This window comes from Salmo salar, chromosome 13 (assembly GCF_965601325.2).
Source record: "Salmo salar chromosome 13, fSalSal1, whole genome shotgun sequence".
NCBI classification, from domain to species: Eukaryota; Metazoa; Chordata; class Actinopteri; order Salmoniformes; family Salmonidae; genus Salmo; species Salmo salar.
This window is the reverse complement of record NC_138303.1, coordinates 45552450-45573283: the sequence shown is the minus strand read 5'-3', so window position 1 is coordinate 45573283 and position 20834 is coordinate 45552450. Positions and strand designations below refer to the sequence as shown.

At 45.3% G+C, this 20834-nt stretch overlaps 1 protein-coding gene across 3 annotated transcripts; it reads right to left on the bottom strand.

Annotated features, from left to right (window-relative positions):
* Window positions 1-1700: 1700 nt before the first annotated feature.
* Window positions 1701-20609, bottom strand: LOC106567011 (voltage-dependent L-type calcium channel subunit beta-4-like). Of its 3 annotated transcripts, none has more exons than XM_045693303.2 (12): window positions 20487-20609; window positions 20084-20205; window positions 18050-18099; window positions 17703-17722; window positions 16907-16987; window positions 8559-8617; window positions 8298-8398; window positions 7962-8113; window positions 7595-7690; window positions 5768-5938; window positions 5493-5554; window positions 1701-5148 (listed from the first exon to the last, which is right to left on the bottom strand). In XM_045693303.2, the coding sequence occupies exons 2-11, from the start codon at window positions 20116-20118 to the stop codon at window positions 5525-5527; spliced, it is 795 nt and encodes a 264-aa protein (XP_045549259.2). In that variant the 5' UTR covers window positions 20119-20205; window positions 20487-20609; the 3' UTR covers window positions 1701-5148; window positions 5493-5524. The 3 variants fall into 3 exon arrangements, with proteins under 3 accessions (XP_045549259.2, XP_013991254.2, XP_082816277.1); XM_014135779.3 differs by having other exon boundaries at window positions 1701-5145; XM_082960151.1 differs by lacking the exons at window positions 17703-17722; window positions 20487-20609 and having other exon boundaries at window positions 1701-5145; window positions 20084-20121.
* Window positions 20610-20834: the final 225 nt, after the last annotated feature.

Below are 20834 nucleotides of genomic sequence, written 5' to 3'. Positions count from 1 at the left end.
GACCTCGGACCCATAGCGGATGCAGGCAATGAGGCAGTGATCGCTGAGATCCTGATTGAAAACAGCAGAGGTGTATTTGGAGGGCAAGTTGGTCAGGATAATATCTATGAGGGTGCCCATGTTTACGGATTTAGGGTTGTATCTGGTGGGTTCCTTGATAATTTGTGTGAGATTGAGGGCATCTAGTTTAGATTGTAGGACTGCCGGGGTGTTAAGCATATCCCAGTTTAGGTCACCTAACAGAATGAACTCTGAAGATATATGGGGGGCAATCAATTCACATATGGTGTCCAGGGCACAGCTGGGAGCTGAGGGGGGTCTATAACAGGCGGCGACAGTGAGAGACTTATTTCTGGAGAGATTCATTTTTAAAATTAGAAGATCGAACTGTTTGGGTATAGACCTGGAAAGTATGACAGAACTTTGCAGGCTATCCCTGCAGTAGATTGCAACTCCTCCCATTTTGGCAGTTCTATCTTGACGGAAAATGTTGTAGTTGGGGATGGAAATCTCAGAATTTTTGGTGGCCTTCCTAAGCCAGGATTCAGACACGGCTAGGACATCAGGGTTGGCGGAGTGTGCTAAAGCAGTGAGTAAAACAAACTTAGGGAGGAGGCTTCTGATGTTAACATGCATGAAACCAAGGCTTTTATGGTTACAGAAGTCAACAAATGAGAGCGCCTGGGGACACACATGGCCTGGGTTAACCTCTACATCACCCGAGGAACAGAGGAGGACTAGGATGAGGGTACGGCTAAAGGCTATCAAAACTGGTCGTCCAGTGCGTTGGGGACAGAGAATAAAAGGAGCAGATTTCTGGGCGTGGTAGGATAGATTCAGGGCACAATGTACAGACAGGGGTATGGCAGGGTGTGGGTACAGTGGAGGTAAATCTAGGCGTTGAGTGACGATGCATCTCTGGAGGCACTAGTTTTGCTGGATGAGGTCACCGCATGTGTGGGAGGTGGGACAAAAGAGGTATCTGAGGCATGTTGAGTGGGACTAGGGGCGCCGCAGTAAAATAAAACAATGATAACTACCCCAAACAACAGTATACAATGCATTTTGACATTAGAGAGAGACATAAAGTGAGGCATATAGCAATCACAGGTGTTGATGGGGAGAGCTAGCTAAGACAATAACGGGTAAGACAACAACAGCTAATCAGCTAAGACAACAATAACAGATAAAATGGCAATGAATGGGCAGAGAGGGTCAGTAAACTACACACAGGGCCTGAGTTCAAGGCTGGGGCCGACAGATAAACAAAATAAACAAAATGGAGTACCGTGATTAATGAACAGTCCAGCAGGCATCAGCTATGTAGCCAAGTGATCATAGGGTCCAGTGAACAGCAATAGATGAAACAGGGAAGCTGTTAGGTAGTCGTTACTACGCTAGCAAGCGGGAGACACGGCGTTCATAAAGTTAGCAGGCCGGGGCTAGCAGAAGTGTCTTCACCGACGGCTCCGTGTCGTCAAAGGGTCCAGACCAATTGGCAAAAGAGGTATTGTAGCTGGAGTAATTTCATTTGCTAGCCGGGAGATGCGCCTGGCTCGAGGCTAACTGGTGCTAGATTCGGGACAAGGGCGTTAGCCACTATAGCCACTCGGTAGCAGCTCAAAATGGTTCCAAATAACTACTGTGGTTTCTTGTCGTTTTCAGAAATAAAATAACCACACCGTTTGTAAGCATCAATAAAACGTTCAGTTTATTTATTTAGTTTCTTATTTTTCATAATGTGCTATTGAAAACAGATGCATTCTGTACATAATTAGGTACAGTAGTAGGACATTTCATTTGTTGACTTTTCTGAAGTCATAGACATGGGTTGTCACACCAGGCATCATACTCAGTATTGTAGGTGGTGGGTACAGCAGAGTTACATTTAGTGCATTTATAGCATTATAAATATAAAGCAGACATGAAATGAAAATAGTGCAATTCTTACCCCATCTTAACAGAAGAGGAGTCTTGATAGTCTCAGCTACTGTCTTGTCAATGCTAGAAGACTTTGTATTGCGTACAGAATTTAGGTATGTCTGGAAAAACTAAAGCAAAACAATAGACATTGATAATTGTGAAAAACATGTGCTTTTGGATATCCATCAATTTTACTTATATTATTATTTATATAAATTACTTGCATGAAAAATGTCATATTTGCAAGTGGGATTGATACTGATTGTTGTTTCAGTGTGCTTGGAACTGTGCTTGGTTGGTGTGCATGTTTTGTAGTTCTCAAGTCTCAAGGTTGCGGTACAGTAGGTCTAACGACTGACTGTCTGAGGTCGCCATCTAGTGGTCTACAGACATAACCATAAGTATAAACCAGCCTTTACACAATTTCTCAAAATTGTAACATGTTAGGTTAGGGGTCAACCAATAGAGGCAATACTCAAGATGGTTCCAAATAACTACTGTAGTTGCATCTGAAACGGCATCTTATTCCCTATATATTGTACTATATAGGGAAAATGGTAAAAAGGGAAAATGGTGCCATTTTGGACAGATTCCGCGTTTCATACTAAAAAGGGAGAAAATACACAATTTATGTATAAATACATGCTTATGAGGCTTTGAAGACATGATCAAGTAGACCTACAGTACATTTTCCAGATGATTTTCTGTCAACAGTTTATAGATTTTGTGCACCTTGTTATTACTGAGGAAGAACTGAGAATGAATATGAATTATACAATACAAGTAAGTGACGTTAGAGTGCATACATAACGTAGTTAATTGGCTATGCAAGTCATCAGTTAATTTTCTCTTCAGAATGAGATGTGAAAAGCTCCAGTGACTGACTATGATCCTGGAAATCCCTTCTACTTGTAAAATAAATATGTCCTTCTACTAAAATAAATATGATATATCATGCACATACATTTGATTAAATAACTGTGGTAGTAATTCATGTAATTCATATACAGTTTTGTAATGATATAGCAATAATTATCAATTAATGGCATGTGAGTGTTTTTCTATAGTGAGATGCATCCTGCTCTGTGATTTAAGGTCTTGTTTGCTTGGGAAAGCTTCAGGTATGTATTACTACAATGCGAAAACGTACATGTAGCTCCTGTAAGGGTTGGAAGCTCATAAAAATAGTTTTTGATCTACATATTGGCAATATATCATCATTCTCCTTGTCCTCAAGCAGAGCGCTATCACTAGTGAATATATCTATTTTATTCAGATACATGAGTTGACATTTGGGCGATGGTATTACGTTGCATGACGTTCAGTAACGTGCTACTTCAGGTGTCATGTCACAAGCCCAACACTAGAGGTCCCTCGCTCCCAACGAAAGAAAAACAGGACGTGTTACGGACAAGCTTTGATAACATTGGAATAGGTGGATAGGTAGATGAGAACTGAATTATTGTGGAAGCATAGTCTTTATAGGCTACTCATCATTGAAGCGCTGGGACTTTAACTAAACTTTTTTTTTTATCAGAACTTAAAGTGAACTTGTTATCAGAAGTGCTAATCAACTGCTTATATATGTTGAGTGTAATGTAGTGTTTGAGGAGAGAGCAGGTTGGAGCCTGACAGCTTGAACAGTGGGATGAGAGATACAGTCAAGTCCTGTAATGTGGGCTGTACAGTGATAAGGCATGCAATAATACATTCAGGAGAAACTGGAATTGGTTTTAGGGAGAGTTTTTCTGTGTCGTCTAAACGTTTTGAACTTACAAATGGTTAATGTATCTCCTCAAGTACAGATTATGTTTTTGGTCATAAAAATAAATAAAAATTAATAAAAAATGACAAGCAAACGTGTGTGGTCTGACTCCTCCTATCTGGGTCCCCGCCTGCGATCTGATTGGTGAATTTAATGGCTAAGCTACTCTGACCTTCTGCTGATACATTCTGTTGAAACATGATAAAGATACACAAGAGCTGTAGATGGCAATGTGCAAGTTTGTGCTTTGATAATGTGCTTTGATGTGCTTTGATTCATGCATACTTTATTCCTCTGTGTCACTATATGAGGCCTACAATACCAGTCTGTTACGGGAACACAATACCAAACAGGCCATGAAAAAAACAAGCTATCAAGCAAGAGAACGTAAGCAATAAAGGAAGAGAACGGTTCTGGTCATTACATACGGTACTGACTAGGTGCCTGAACACATCGGAACAACGGTGGTGCACTATGCTACTGGCCAGTGTGCCCTAATTACAGCAAACGATTTGGTCCAATCTTTAAATCGCGACTCATAGAAAACGGCGGTGGCGGAAGCCATCCAGAAATGGTGTGTAATATGGGAGATATGTCATTGTCATTCATTGCCATGTTCCTCAGTACATCTTTAGAAAGCTTAAGAAACCTTAGAGCTTTAAAGAGAGGAGTTGTTGATTGTGGGGGCTACTGTACTCTACCCTACTGTACTGTACTCTAAGCACATTCATAAATTCTGATTGGACAGTGATTTTAGGAAGAGACCTATGCCACACTATGCAACAGTCTAAGCATTATTAAGCATTAGATTACACTTGTTGTTTCAGAATGTGAACTGTCAGACCTGGACCAACCCATCTGTGTCTGGAAAGGCCTGCCCTTAGTGGAAACACATGGGCTGGTTCAGTGGTGAAAGTTTGGGTTTTACATAACTGTTTGGGTGCTATCGCTAAGTGGTTTTGAGTGCTAATAGCGGTGAGTTAGGGTGGGGGCGAAGAGTGAGGTTTGGGGATGTAAGGGGCGAGAGGGTTTGGTCTGGGTCAAGCTGGCGGTCCGGTCGCTGCTCTGGTTTGTGTTCCTGTTGCGTACTGTTGCAGTGAGTGGCCCTGAGAAGCATCATGTGGCTTTGGGATCAGTCAGGGGACTCTGGGAGGACTCTCCAGCAGGGGGCAGCGTGGGGGTCCATCTTTATCGGGGGGACTCCTCTTCCTCCTCCTCGTCATGCTCCTCTTACTGCTCCTCAACCTCAACCTCCTTCTCCTGCCGTCTCTCTCAGATGCAAGCTGCCCTGTCCCCCTGTCATCCACCTCCTTTTATCTCTCCAGGATTGAGAGGGGCAGGCCTGTGGAGATGGTGCCTATCCAGACAGGAATGAAGGCTGCCGACCCCTGGTCCCCCCGTGACCCCCAGTGACCTCGGACTTCTGACCCCTTACCTCTGAACCACAGCAGTGGCTGCTTCTTATAGAATAAAACAGAATAAAATAGAGTAGAGCAGAATAAAGAAAAATGGTACACTCTTTGAAAAAAGGGTTCTTCGGCTATCTTTTTGGTTCCAGGTATACACTTTTTTGGTTCCAGGTTAGAACCCTTTTTGGTTCCATGTAGAACCCTCTGTGGAAAGGGTTCTACATGGATCCCAAAAGGGTTCTACCTGGAACCAAAATGCTTCTACCTGGAACCAAAAGGGTTATTCAAATGGTTCTCCTATGGGGACAGCCAAAGAACCCTTTTAGGTTCTAGAGAACAATTATTTTTCTAAGAGTGTAGGGAGGGATAGGGACTGCTGAGGGGGTCCTACTCACCCAGGTCTGAGTCTGTGGTAGCTGGGTAGTGATCATTCTATTAACTCTTGAGTCTCTGAGAACTGGAAACACAGAAAATCAAGGATGAATGAGAGAATAGCAAGCAGCAAAATGACCACAGATTCAGGGCCAGATTATTTGGTGGCATACAAGGTCATATTTCATTTTTTCAGTCGCGCTGCACAATTTCAGGAACCGCATTAATAAATTAATGCACAGCACAATTGCAAAAAGACATGCATTGGTTATCAAACATCATGCTGAGAGGAGCTCGCCTGTTGGCTGGAGTTAGCAGAGGGCGGGGTGACCACGCTCTGGTCCAATAGGGGGTTGAGGGGGGTGGAACAGGGCAGGTGAGTGGCGCGCCAGTAGATGTCCAGGTACTCTGCCAGGTGTTCACATGCATCCTCCAGCTGGTTCTCATCCAGGATCACATCAAACATCTCCTGAGAGATGAGATACAGTGCATTCGGAAAGTATTCAGACCGCTCTACTTTTTCCACATTTTGTTACGTTACAGCCTTATTCTAAAATTGATTAAATAGTTATTTTTCCTCATCAATTCAGACCCTTTACTCAGTACTTTGTTGAAGCACCTTTGGCAGTGATTACAGCCTTGAGTCTTCTTGGGTATGACGCTACAAGCTTGCCACACCTGTATTTGGGGAGTTTCTCCCATTCTTCTCTGAGGATCCTCTCAAGCTCTGTCAGTTTGGATGGGGAGCGTCGCTGCACAGCTATTTTCAGGTCTCTCCAGAGATGTTCAAACAGGTTCAAGTCCACGCTCTGGCTGGGCCACTCAAGGACATTCATAGACTTGTCTCAAAGCTACTACTGTGTTGTCTTGGCTGTGTGCTTAGGGTTGTTGTCCTTTTGGAAGTGAACCTTCGCCCCAATCTGAGGTTCTGAGCTCTCTGGATCAGGTTTTCATCAAGAATCTCTCTGTACTTAGCTCCATTCATCTTTCCCTAAATTCTGACTCGTCTCCCAGTCCCTGCCGCTGAAAAACATCCCCACAGCATGATGCTGCCACCACCATGCTTCACCGTAGGGATGGTGCCAGGTTTACTCCAGACGTAACGCTTGGCATTCATGCCAAAGAGTTCAGTCTTGGTTTCATCAGACCAGAGAATCTTGTTTCTCATGGTCTGAGAGTCCTTTAGGTGCCTTTTGGCACTCATAGCGAGCTGTCATGTGCCTTTTACTGAGGAATGGCCTCCATCTGGCCACTTTACCATGAAGGCCTGATTGGTGGAGTGCTGCAGAGATGGTTGTCCTCTGTTAGAGTGACCATTGGGTTCTTGGTCACCTCTTTGACCAAGGCCCTTCTCTCCCAATTGCTCAGTTTGGCTGGGCGGCCAGCTTTAGGAAGTGTCTTGGTGGTTCCAAACTTCTTTCATTTAAGAATGATGGAGGCCACTGTGTTCTTGGGGACCTTCAATGGTGCAGAAATGTTTTGGTACCTTTCCCCAGATCTGTGCCTCGACACAATCCTGTCTCGGAGCTCTACGGACAATTCCTTCAACCTAGAGGCTTGGTTTTTGCTCTGACATGCACTGTCAACTGTGGGACCTTATATAGATAGGGGTGTGCCTTTCCAAATCATGTCTAATCAATTGAATTTACCAAAGGTGGACTCCAATCAAGTTGTAGAAACATTTCAAGGATGATCATTGGAAACAGGATGCACCTGAGCTCAATTTTAAGTCTCATAGCAAAGGGTCTGAATACTTATGTCAATAAGGTATTTCTGTTTGTTATTTTTTATACATTTGCAAATATCTCTAAAACCTGTTTCCGGTTTGTCAATATGGGATATTGTGTGTAGATTGATGAAGAAAAACATTTATTTAATCCATTTTAGAATAAGGCTGTAACGTAACAAAATGTGGAAAAAGAGGTCTGAATACTTTCTGAATGCACTGTAGATGGCAACGTCAAAAACCCAACTCAAATGAACACTTTATCTAAATGATAAGCCTCAAGGGAATGATGCTAACACCCCTAACTGGTGAGTGCACACATTCCATTAGAGTGGAAAGACAGTTTTGTGATTGTTGTATAATGGAAATAAATGTATACGTATTATTTTCATTACATACGGGTGGACACTGTGCTAGTTTGTCTCCTGCCATCATCTGTACGTTGAGGTGTTTACTTTGAGATTTCCCCCGAGATTTGATGAGCCTCTGAAGAACCTGGGAGAGGGGAGAAAAATATTAACTGACTGACTGGCTTACTGGCTGGCTGACTGGCTGACTGTTTAGCTGACTAGCTGGCTGGCTGGCTGACTGGTTGACTGGCTGACTAGCTGTCTGGCTGGCTGACTAACTGGCTGACTGGCTTATTGGCTGACAGTCTGGCTGACTAGCTGGCTAGCTGACTGGTTTGGCGGGCGGGCTGGCTGATTGTCTCGCTGGCTCTTTTGCTGACTGACTGACCGTATGCAGGTAGTGGATCAGTCCTTACCTTTGGAGAGGACACCTTAACATAAACGATGATAGGAGCCAGGGATGTTTTGAGGAGTTGTGTTGGATGGTTGATGGTGTCTGCATCCAGAACTACGAGCTGTAGGGTCTTAGCCAGCTCAAAGATTCTCTCAATCTCACTCTGGACCTCAGCTACCACCCCAACACACAGAGAGAATTACAGTCAGGTGGCACAGACCAACAGAACCACAGATGGCACAGTAAGTACAGAGAAGAGAGAAGAGGAAGTGGGACGTCGGTCCTGAGTGATATTCGAAAGCTCCAAAATGTTAGTAATTAAAGTTCATGAGGGATGCAGAAGTCATCCTCCACTCACCTAGACTGGAGCGTGTGTTGGACCTCTCCATGATGGCCTTCTTGTTCAGAACAGACCTTTTGGCTAATGACAGATCAGCAGTCACCCGCGTGATAGAGATTCTGAAAAGATAGATACATTTAGATGGATAGATTACATTTAATTGGACTATTTAAGAATGCAATTCCTGCCACACAAGCGGGTACACTGCATTCAAAATCAGCGAGTATTTTCACAAAGCAATTTGACAACTTATTCCGTAGGGATTCTGGCTGTACCCACCTCCCATCAAACCTGTGTTTCAGGAAGTCAAACAGGGCCTTCTGCATCATGTCCGTTACCTGGAACACAGAGGGGAGGATGATGATTGGTTAGGAGAGAGCACGGACCCCTGAATGGTCATGGCCAGAGTCATAGAGGTTTTACAATGGACGTCATGTTAGTTTCCTTATTCGTGACATTTTGGTGGTATAACAATTATGAGACCCGCCTCTGACAATTTAGCTAACATTCAAAATCAAATAGCTAAATGATCCATGCTATGGCCATCTTAAAACAATTCCACGTCAGCTTAGAACCCCCACCCCTCCCCCTCCCCCCCAAGGGCTTAGACTTTCTAAATTCTCCTAGCCTGCTACGTTAATTATCCTAACCTGCTGCGTAAGTTCTCCTAACCTGCTACGAAAAGTCCATTCTGGTCAATTTTGACGTAAACTGTATACTATCTAGTCAGAACTATTGTTCCTCACAACATGCTCCCTGGACAGAAGCTTCCTACACACTGCTGTCCAGAGCACGTTATCGGTGACATCACAGACACAGGCCTTCAAATACTGAGTGCATAGACACTTCCTGAACACACCACCCTCCCGATCACAACAACGCACTTACCACCCCCCACTGACCGCTGAGCTGCAGTGAACCATATGATTGGTCAACTGGATACTTATTAAGCCATCCACCATCCCCCCCTCTTCAGGAGGACACATATATATTCTTTGCCACATCTACATACATTTTACCTACATGGTACTTTTCTATACAGCAGTCACATAACAATAATACATTATCAAACATAAGCTCTTTAATCCCACCCCTCAGCCACTCTCAGCCCATCCCACCTATCACCATAGACCACCCTCGTTTGGTTTCCATATGCCATATATTTTTCAATTGTGCTGTGATGTATTACATGAATTTTGAACCTATCTAATCGCATAGTATCCACTGATTGTGAGCTCAAGATGAAAACTTTTCCTACGAGTATTATTATATTATTGATTGATTGAATATGGATTTCTAAATTGCCCAACACTGCTATTTGTAAGGTTAATTTTAAGTGAATGTTGTGATTTTTTCTGTGACCAGAAACAAGCTACATAGGAGCAATACCAATACTCTTTGCAGAAAAATCTACAGAGCTGAGATTGTTGTATGCCCCTTATATTGGCATCAGTGGAGGCTCCTCAGAGGAGGACATCCTCCTCAGTGAAATTTCATAAAAATAGTAAAACATTAAAAAAGTTATCATTTTAGATAAAGGTGTATTAAACATATTCATATGTCACCAAATAACTGTTTAAAATACACTGTTTTGCAGTGAAGGTCTACAGTAACTTCAACAGTACTGTCTGGTGTAGCACCATTGTGTAGCCGGAGGACAGCTAGCTTCAGTCCTCCTTTGGCTACATTGACTTCATTCATGGTAATTATGAGCACTTCCGGAGGACGTCCTCCAACCAAATCAAAAATGTTGCAGTATAAACTGACATGTCCATCCAATCATAGAATTAGGATTAGAGAATGAACCTAGCGAGTTGTATTGGGATTATGCCACAGAGCATTATGGGGGTTCTATGTGTTGAGAAGCTTGGTGACATTGTTGGATAGGGATTAAGAGTGAAAAGTGATTAGTTTACAATTTTTTTATATTATTCAATTCAAATTAGTTTTTTCAATTACAGAACACGGAGGAAGTATATTATAAATTGTTTTCTTGGTTTTAGAACTTTATTTTTGTGTCCAGTTAGTGCAATTTATTTAAATGTGACTTGCTAACTTCAGTAGCTAGCTAGCTAACGTTACCAGGGCGAGTGTGCAGTTTTCTCCGCCAGAATGGTAGAATGGCCAACGCTGACGAAAACGTTGTGGTCTTTTTGTTGAAGAACCTCTTTCATTCTCTGGGGTACACGGTGCGATTTAAAAGTGAGGGTCGACCTCTGCCTGAGATAAGTTTCATGAAGAAGGATGAAAAGGTGAGGGCGTTCAATACCAACTGGTATCAAAAGTATATCGCTGGTTAACAGGGAGCCTATCATCAAGCCGCCTGTATTGCTGGCCTTGTCCGCTCTTTGGAAAATCTGAGCCTTGGTCAAAAGGTGGGTACAGTGACCCAAATAACATAGATCGTTCAGCAGGCAGCTTGATAATTGTTAGCTAGCCAGCCATCGAGGTTAGCTAGCCAGCTATTTCCGTCCCCCGCGACGCCATTTTTCCTAACCCAGCCAACTATTACCGACGAGCAGCATTGTTGAAACTAAATACACTACAAGGAACGTCTTGATTAGTGTTATGTTAGCTAGCTAGCTACAAAGTTGCTTTGTATCATGACAAGGTGTAGTACTGAAACTACCGAGGTTACCTAGCCAGCTACACGTTCAAAGTCAACAACGCAGCCACTGCTAGCTAGCCTACTCCACCAGCCAGCAGTACTGTATCATTTTAGTCAATAAGATTTTTGCAACGTAAGCTTAACTTCCTGAACATTCGAGACGTGTAGTCCACTTGTCATTCCAATCTCCTTTGCATTAGCGTAGCCTCTTCTGTAGCTTGTCTACTATGTGTCTGTCTATCCCTGTTCTCTCTCCTCTGCACAGGCCATACAAACGCTCCACACCGCGTGGCCGCTGCCACTCTAACCTGGTGGTCCCAGCGCGCACGACCCACGTGGAGTTCCAGGTCTCCGGCAGCCTCTGGAACTGCCGGTCTGCGGCCAACAAGGCTGAGTTCATCTCAGCCTATGCTACCCTCCAGTCCCTAGACTTCCTGGCGCTGACGGAAACATGGATTACCACAGATAACACTGCTACTCCTACTGCTCTCTCCTCGTCTGACTACGTGTTCTCGCATACCCCTAGAGCATCGAGCCAGCGGGGTGGTGGCACTGGAATCCTCATCTCTCCCAAGTGGACATTCTCTCTTTCTCCCCTGACCCATCTGTCTATCTCCTCATTTGAATTCCATGCTGTCACAGTTACCAGCCCTTTCAAGCTTAACATCCTTATCATTTATCGCCCTCCAGGTTCCCTTGGAGAGTTCATCAATGAGCTTGATGCCTTGATAAGTTCCTTTCCTGAGGATGGCTCACCTCTCACAGTAACCTCCCCACGTCTACCTTCGACTCATTCCTCTCTGCCTCCTTCTTTCCACTCCTCTCCTCTTTCGACCTCACCCTCTCACCTTCCCCCCCTACTCACAAGGCAGGCAATACGCTTGACCTCATCTTTACTAGATGCTGTTCTTCCACTAATCTCATTGCAACTCCCCTCCAAGTCTCCGACCACTACCTTGTATCCTTTTCCCTCTCGCTCTCATCCAACACTTCTCACTCTGCCCCTACTCGGATGGTATTGCGCCGTCCCAACCTTCGCTCTCTCTCTCCCGCTACTCTCTCCTCTTCCATCCTATCATCTCTTCCCTCTGCTCAAACCTTCTCCAACCTATCTCCTGATTCTGCCTCCTCAACCCTCCTCTCCTCCCTCTCTGCATCCTTTGATTTCCTCTGTCCCCTATCCTCCAGGCCGGCTCGGTCCTCCCCTCCTGCTCCGTGGCTCGACGACTCACTGCGAGCTCACAGAACAGGGCTCCGGGCAGCCGAGCGGAAATGGAGGAATACTCGCCTCCCTGCGGACCTGGCATCCTTTCACTCCCTCCTCTCTACATTTTCCTCTTCTGTCTCTGCTGCTAAAGCCACTTTCTACCACTCTAAACTCCAAGCATCTGCCTCTAACCCTTGGAAGCTCTTTGCTACCTTCTCCTCCCTCCTGAATCCTCCTCCCCCCCCCCCCCTCCTCCCTCTCTGCGGATGACTTCGTCAACCATTTTGAAAAGAAGGTTGACGACATCCGATCCTCGTTTGCTAAGTCAAACGACACTGCTGGTCCTGCTCACACTGCCCTACCCTGTGCTTTGACCTCTTTCTCCCCTCTCTCTCCAGATGAAACCTCGCGTCTTGTGACGGCCGGCCGCCCAACAACCTGCCCACTTGACCCTATCCCCTCCTCTCTTCTCCAGACCATTTCCGGAGACCTTCTCCCCTACCTCACCTCGCTCATCAACTCATCCTTGACCGCTGGCTACGTCCCTTCCGTCTTCAAGAGAGCGAGAGTTGCACCCCTTCTGAAAAAACCTACACTCGATCCCTCCGATGTCAACAACTACAGACCAGTATCCCTTCTTTCCTTTCTCTCCAAAACTCTTGAACGCGCCGTCCTTGGCCAGCTCTCTTGCTATCTCTCTCAGAATGACCTTCTTGATCCTAATCAGTCAGGTTTCAAGACTGGGCATTCAACTGAGACTGCTCTTCTCTGTGTCACGGAGGCTCTCCGCACTGCTAAAGCTAACTCTCTCTCCTCTGCTCTCATTCTTCTAGACCTATCTGCTGCCTTTGATACCGTGAACCATCAGATCCTCCTCTCCACCCTCTCCGAGCTGGGCATCTCCGGCGCCGCCCACGCTTGGATTGCGTCCTACCTGACAGGTCGCTCCTACCAGGTGGCGTGGCGAGAATCTGTCTCCGCACCACGTGCTCTCACCACTGGTGTCCCCCAGGGCTCTGTTCTTGGCCCACTCCTATTCTCGCTATACACCAAGTCACTTGGCTCTGTCATATCCTCACATGGTCTCTCATATCATTGCTATGCAGATGACACACAATTAATCTTCTCCTTTCCCCCTTCTGACAACCAGGTGGCGAATCGCATCTCTGCATGTCTGGCAGACATATCAGTGTGGATGACGGATCACCACCTCAAGCTGAACCTCGGCAAGACGGAGCTGCTCTTCCTCCCGGGGAAGGACTGCCCGTTCCATGATCTCGCCATCACGGTTGACAACTCCCTTGTGTCCTCCTCCCAGAGTGCTAAGAGCCTTGGCGTGACCCTGGACAACACCCTGTCGTTCTCCACCAACATCAAGGCGGTGACCCGATCCTGTAGGTTCATGCTCTACAACATTCGCAGAGTACGACCCTGCCTCACACAGGAAGCGGCGCAGGTCCTAATCCAGGCACTTGTCATCTCCCGTCTGGATTATTGCAACTCGCTGTTGGCTGGGCTCCCTGCCTGTGCCATTAAACCCCTACAACTCATCCAGAACGCCGCAGCCCGTCTGGTGTTCAACCTTCCCAAGTTCTCTCACGTCACCCCGCTCCTCCGCTCTCTCCACTGGCTTCCAGTCGAAGCTCGCATCCGCTACAAGACCATGGTGCTTGCCTACGGAGCTGTGAGGGGAACGGCACCTCCGTACCTTCAGGCTCTGATCAGGCCCTACACCCAAACAAGGGCACTCCGTTCATCCACCTCTGGCCTGCTCGCCTCCCTACCTCTGAGGAAGCACAGTTCCCGCTCAGCCCAGTCAAAACTGTTCGCTGCTCTGGCACCCCAATGGTGGAACAAGCTCCCTCACGACGCCAGGACAGCGGAGTCAATCACCACCTTCCGGAGACACCTGAAACCCCACCTCTTCAAGGAATACCTGGGATAGGATAAAGTAATCCTTCTAACCCCCCCCTTAAAAGATTTAGATGCACTATTGTAAAGTGGTTGTTCCACTGGATATAAGGTGAATGCACCAATTTGTAAGTCGCTCTGGATAAGAGCGTCTGCTAAATGACTTAAATGTAAATGTAAATATAAATGCCCACATCAGGTTCAAGCTTCTGGGAAAAAGCTGCATCGATCATGACAAAGGTCTGCGTATTCAAACTGCGCGACACAACGAGATGTTCTCAAGCGGCTCATCAACACCACTGCGTTTTTGGGCATGCAAGAATGTTCTTTTAGAGGACACTACGAGAGGGACAGTTCCGCCAACAAGGGAAACTACAATGAGCTTGCAGAGTTAATTGCACGTAACAATGCTATACTTGCAGAACATATCAAACTTTCGACTGATTTGATAGTTTCCGTCGCATCATCCGTTTCGCTTGCGCTCAAGTAGGCTTTCCACTTTCCTCCGGTATTTATTTAGCAAAGATGAAAACACATAATCGCTCCGAACAGACACAAGCAAAAACGAATGATATAAATGTTGCAGCAGCCTAGCCTACACCTAAATATTAGAGATCTGACATGCTGCATGGGATGAAAACTAGACCATTTTTCAGTCTGATCAACTGTAGGTTACTAATAAGAACAGATGCATACAGCCTATGTGCGCTGTCCATTTGTTCAGGGTAACTAATTGGTAACGTTATATATTCATAGTCCATTTATGTATCAGGAGAAAATATGAATGTGATCAAATTTGGTTTATATTCAAAATTGAGCTGGCTAGGCTGCCTATATGTTTTCAATCCAAAATGATTAACTGGAATCAATCAATCAACATAAAAGCGATGACAGATGTGAAGACATTTTTTATAAGGCCTGCAGTTGCATAGGCCTGCATGATGCAAACATTCAAGCAAACTGTGATAAGACCAATGAGTTAATTGCAAACTTTCAATTGAAATTGGTTGTGGTAAGTTAGTTTAGATTTTTTTGAGATACTGTATGAATACCAAGCATGTCTACTTCACCATCTTCTCGTTGTATTGGTAAACTAGCAATACGTAATATGATACACTTGTCATAATTAGGTTTTAGTCCAGAGAGACTAGAAAAGTGATCAAAATCTTCATTGAGACTGTGCAGGGATCTAGATTGCGGACTTACTTGCGGAAAGAGCATCGGCAAACATTGACACTGGATTTCTAACCCCTTGATGTTCTTGTTGGATCTAGCATTTTGATGGCGATAATAAATAAATATGGAGATGGTCAACTGAATGTCACTTTATATCTGATTTGGCCATTGTTCACCAAAAAATCTCTCTCTCGGCCTCCCCTTCTCCCTCCCACCCTCCCTCTCTGAAATACTTAGAAAGTCAAGGAACCAAAATCTCTATATCCTTTATTAAATAAGGACAGATCTACGTGTGTGGTCTGTTTGTGTAACTATAGGAAGTAGACAACATGGGTCTGAGTGTTCCTTTCTTTCCATCTCATTGAAGACAATGTTAGTCTGACTGTGGCAATGGAGCTTAGAGAGCGGTAATCTCTGTGGAGGAGCAGACAGAGAAACCTTTGCCTGGCCCAGCCTGTGTGTGTGTGTGTGTGTGTGTGTGTGTGTGTGTGTGTGTGTGTGTGTGTGTGTGGTGTGTGTGTGTGTGTGTGTGTGTGTGTGTGTGTGGAGTGAGAGGCGAGGCGTGGCCGTCTATAAAAAATAAAAATAAAAAGATGCCTTGTGAAATAGGGGATAAAACCAAGAACTCCTACCGCTGCAACTTCCCTGCTGTCTTGGAGAGGGAGAGGAGAGAGGGAGAGAAGGAGAAAGGGAGAGAGAGAAAGGCAGAGAAAGACAAAGAGAGCGAGAATGAGAGAGGAAGAGAGAGACGAAGAGAAAGGGAGAGAAAGACAGAGAGAGGGAGGGATGGAGAAGGAGAGAGAGAAGGCTGACGTATGCCTCCGGAGCATCCCCAAAGCACATCACCAGAGAAAAGCATAAATATTTCACAGACACACAAAACAAACGGCTTGGCTCTCAGCCTCCGCAGTCACACAGGAGAGAGAGAGAGAGAGAGAGAGAGAGAGAGAGAGAGAGAGAGGGGGTGAGAGAGAGGGGGAGAGAGAGAGAGGGAGAGAGAGAGAGAGAGAGGGGGTGAGAGAGAGAGGGGGAGAGAGAGAGAGGGAGAGAGAGGGAGGCAGAGAGAGGCAGAGTGAAAATGTTAAAGCAGAGAGAGATTTCATCTAATTATATGCCTTATAGTTGTGCAGACTTGTTTGTTAGGCGCAAGCTAAGTCAAGCTCATTACAGACAAATGGCATGCGGTATCATCTTATATCCCTTATATCTCTACACATCTATTGTATTCTGTATGGGGCATGTACAGTATAAGACATAGACTACTTGTTGATTTTCTATGTGATTGTGAGTGGGCAGCACATGATTCATATAGTTACTGTATCATCATGTAGTGTAATTTGATCATAATAAGTTTATGGAGTTGGCCTAATAGCTAATGGAATGGAAGTGTGTGTGTGCGTGCATACTTGTGTGTCTCTGTGAGGGTGTGTGTGCGTGCGTACTTGCATGTCTCTGTGAGGGTGTGTGTGTGTGCGTACTTGCGTGTCTCTGTGAGGGTGTGTGTGCGTGCATACTTGTGTGTCTTTGTGAGGGTGTGTGTGCGTGCGTACTTGCGTGTCTCTGTGAGGGTGTGTGTGCGTGCGTACTTGTGTGTCTCTGTGAGGGTGTGTGTGCGTGCGTACTTGTGTGTTTCTGTGAGGGTGTGTGTGCGTGCGTACTTGTGTGTCTCTGTGAGGGTGTGTGTGCGTGCGTACTTGCATGTGTGTCTATCGACCAGCTTCTCACCTCATAGCCTTTCAGGGAGGGCCCCACCAACACCACCGGCCTCATGGAGGGAACAACATCATAGGGTGGGAGATGCTCTGTCTGCACAGGAGACACACACATTGGGCTTGGAACAACTTATACTTTAAAGACCATAATAGAGCCCTGAGTTTTTCCTGGTCAGATCATGTGGTCAGGGAAAACTCTGGGCCCAAGCATAACCTAACCTCATACAACCATCCGGAAGTTTCGCAAGCTTACATTCTGTTTCGCTTAGGGTTGCAAAATTCAGGGAACTTTTAATAAATTCCCTGGTTGTCTGCCCATTCCCTTGTTATTCCGGGAGCCTCCAACCGGGATTTGGGGAAAATCAGGAAATGTATTGAAAATTCCCGAAATTGTTCTACACGGAGCGATAATCAGTCTGGTAATTACAAGGCTAAGCATAAACCCCCCCCCCCCCCCCCCCCAGTCATTGAGAATAGGATCTACCAAAGTGTAATTAAATAAGAACAAGAGACTGTGGAGTAGAGTATTTTACACATCAAGAAATCAATCAATCAAATTGTATTTGTCACACGCGCCGAATACAACCTTATCATGAAATACTTACATACAAGCCCTTAACCAACAATGCAGTTTTAAGGAAAATAAGTGTTCCGAAAATATTTACTAAATAAACTAAAGCAACAACAACAAAAAAGAAGTAGCAAAAAAAGTTACAGAATAAAATAACAATAAGGAGGCTATATACAGGGTGTACCATTTTTATTCCTAGATCTGACACACAGTAGAATAACCTGCATGACCAACATACCTGCTTTTGCTTCTGTTTGGCTTGTAAAAACAAGAAAACAGATTTAGCATTAAAGCGAAGACGCATGTCTATTTATGGGGAGCAGATGGAATAGCGTCTGAAAAGAGGATATCCTGTGGCTCCCATCCAGTAAAAAGCAGCAACACTGTTGGAATCTGAATTTCAGGCATTCTTCCTGAATTGACTTAATTCAACTCGGGATACTGTGCACATGGTTGATTCTAATGAATAAACAGGCTTTGCTACATAGCGTAGTATAGAATTGTATTGTCCATCCATGATGGACATTTTTCTTTGCCATCACTTTACATAAATCAGGTACGAGAAAGAAGCGTGAGGTCAATCACCTGCAGATGGTGGTGTGGACCTCCAGCTGGACGATGTGTTCGCTGCTTTCCTGTAGGACAACAACATGGTGCGTGAGAACAAGTTGAGGATTCAAGGACTATACAAGCATGTTATCTTTCCTTGAATCCTCTCCTTGCTTAACATAATACACTGCTCAAAAAAATAAAGGGAACACTTAAACAACACAATGTAACTCCAAGTCAATCACACTTCTGTGAAATCCAACTGTCCACTTAGGAAGCAACACTGATTGACAATAAATTTCACATGCTGTTGTGCAAATGGAATAGACAACAGGTGGAAATTATAGACAATAAACAAGACACCCCCAATAAAGGAGTGGTTCAGCAGGTGGTGACCACAGACCACTTCTCAGTTCCTATGCTTCCCTGCTGATGTTTTGGTCACTTTTGAATGCTGGCGGTGCTTTCACTCTAGTGGTAGCATGAGACGGAGTCTACAACCCACACAAGTGGCTCAGGTAGTGCAGCTCATCCAGGATGGCACATCAATGCGAGCTGTGGCAAGAAGGTTTGCTGTGTCTGTCAGCGTAGTGTCCAGAGCATGGAGATGCTACCAGGAGACAGGCCAGTACATCAGGAGACGTGGAGGAGGTCGTAGGAGGGCAACAACCCAGCAGCAGGACCGCTACCTCCGCCTTTGTGCAAGGAGGAGCAGGAGAAGCACTGCCAGAGCCCTGCAAAATGACCTCCAGCAGGCCACAAATGTGCATGTGTCTGCTCAAACGGTCAGAAACAGACTCCATGAGGGTGGTATGAGGGCCCAACGTCCACAGGTGGGGGTTGTGCTTACAGCCCAACACCGTGCAGGACGTTTGGCATTTGCCAGAGAACACCAAGATTGGCAAATTCGCTACAGGCGCCCTGTGCTCTTCACAGATGAAAGCAGGTTCACACTGAGCACGTGACAGACGTGACAGAGTCTGGAGATGCCGTGGAGAACGTTCTGCTGCCTGCAACATCCTCCAGCATGACCGGTTTGGAGGTGGGTCTGTCATGGTGTGGGGTGGCATTTCTTTGGGGGGCCGCACAGCCCTCCATGTGCTCTCCAGAGGTAGCCTGACTGCCATTAGATACCGAGATGAGATCCTCAGACCCCTTGTGAGACCATATGCTGGTGCGGTTGGCCCTGGGTTCCTCCTAATGCAAGACAATGCTAGACCTCATGTGGCTTGAGTGTGTCAGCAGTTCCTGCAAGAGGAAGGCATTGATGCTACGGACTGGCCCGCCCGTTCCCCAGACCTGAATCCAATTGAGCACATCTGGGACATCATGTCTCGCTCCATCCACCAACGCCACGTTGCACCACAGACTGTCCAGGAGTTGGCGGATGCTTTAGTCCAGGTCTGGGAGGAGATCCCTCAGGAGACCATCCGCCACCTCATCAGGAGCATGCCCAGGCATTGTAGGGAGGTCATACAGGCACGTGGAGGCCACACACACTACTGAGCCTCATTTTGACTTGTTTTAAGGACATTACATCAAAGTTGGATCAGCCTGTAGTGGGGTTTTCCACTTTAATTTTGAGTATGACTCCAGCAAAAAAAATTAAGAAATTGTATGAAATGTATGCATTCACTACTGTAAGTCGCTCTGGATAAGAGCGTCTGCTAAATGACTAAAATGTAAATGTAAATGTAAATCCAGACCTCCATGGGTTGATAAATTGGATTTCCATTGATTATTTTTGTGTGATTTTGTTGTCAGCACATTCAACTATGTAAAGAAAAAAGTATTTAATAAGATTATTTCTTTCATTCAGATCTAGGATGTGTTGTTTAAGTGTTCCCTTAATTTTTTTGAGCAGTGTATAATAAATATATGGCAGTAAGCAGACGCTTTTAGCCAAAGCTGCCAACTGTGCTTCCGTCTGACATGCAAGGAATTCCTTGCTGACGTTTTGAGGAGGCAGAGAGAGGATGGTAGAAGAGGACAGAAGAAATCAAGGAAAGACTACTGAGAAAGAGATTTTGAATGTAGCATGGGGATGTATGAGAGAGGATGAACCCTGACCTCTGTGCCTGTTTTTGTTCCTGTTTGATCCGCATGGCCTCCAGTTTCACCGGGCTGGGGATGAAGGTGATGTCCGCCCCCTCCTTCACCAGCCGACCGATCCACCAGTCATTGCTGTATTTCTGCAGACAAAGAGACAAAATGGACGTCAGTCAAGTCAAAATGAAACTGCTGTCAATGCTGTTCCAACAATATGGCAGCAGTGGTCAATGTGGCTAATGTCTTAGTAACTGAAGTGAAAGAGATGCCTGTCAAAGTCATGGTCTTCCATATTGTCAACGTGTAAGGACTATGTTACGATAGCCACTGGTTAAGCGAAATGTAATTCGAGTGGAGATAATATATGTGATCGTGATATGGTGACAGGGATTGTTGATGATGATGCATACGGAACTCCACTCACCTCTTTTATATGTAGAAAGTCTTTGGTTTCAAAGTTGATAGCAGCACCTTGGACAGGACAGTCCCCATCTAGAGCCCCACAGTAACTCACGTTGGTCTTCACTGCAAATGCTACCGTTTTCGCCTGGGGAGGACAGAGAGAGACACAACATATATGAAGTGTTTATGAAAGGATTCTGTTACCGGACGATATTCCATCCTATGGGGATCTCTCCTTGGCTCTCTGGACCTGAATAACTCTGCTTCATTTTTTGTATTCGACCCTTAGTTGCCTGAGAACACATTCACATTTACAGTCAGAGGAATAGTTGCATTGGAGAAGGGAGCTTGAAGGAGGGTCACTCCCCTT

Coding starts and splice junctions, on each gene's coding strand:
- LOC106567011 (XM_045693303.2), bottom strand. CDS start 20,118: ATGCGGATCAAACAGGAACAAAAACAGGCACAGAG. Junction 8,618..16,906: donor CCTCCCTGAAAGGCTATGAG/GTGAGAAGCTGG, acceptor TCTGTGTTCCAG/GTAACGGACATGATGCAGAA. Junction 8,399..8,558: donor AAACACAGGTTTGATGGGAG/GTGGGTACAGCC, acceptor CTATCTTTTCAG/AATCTCTATCACGCGGGTGA.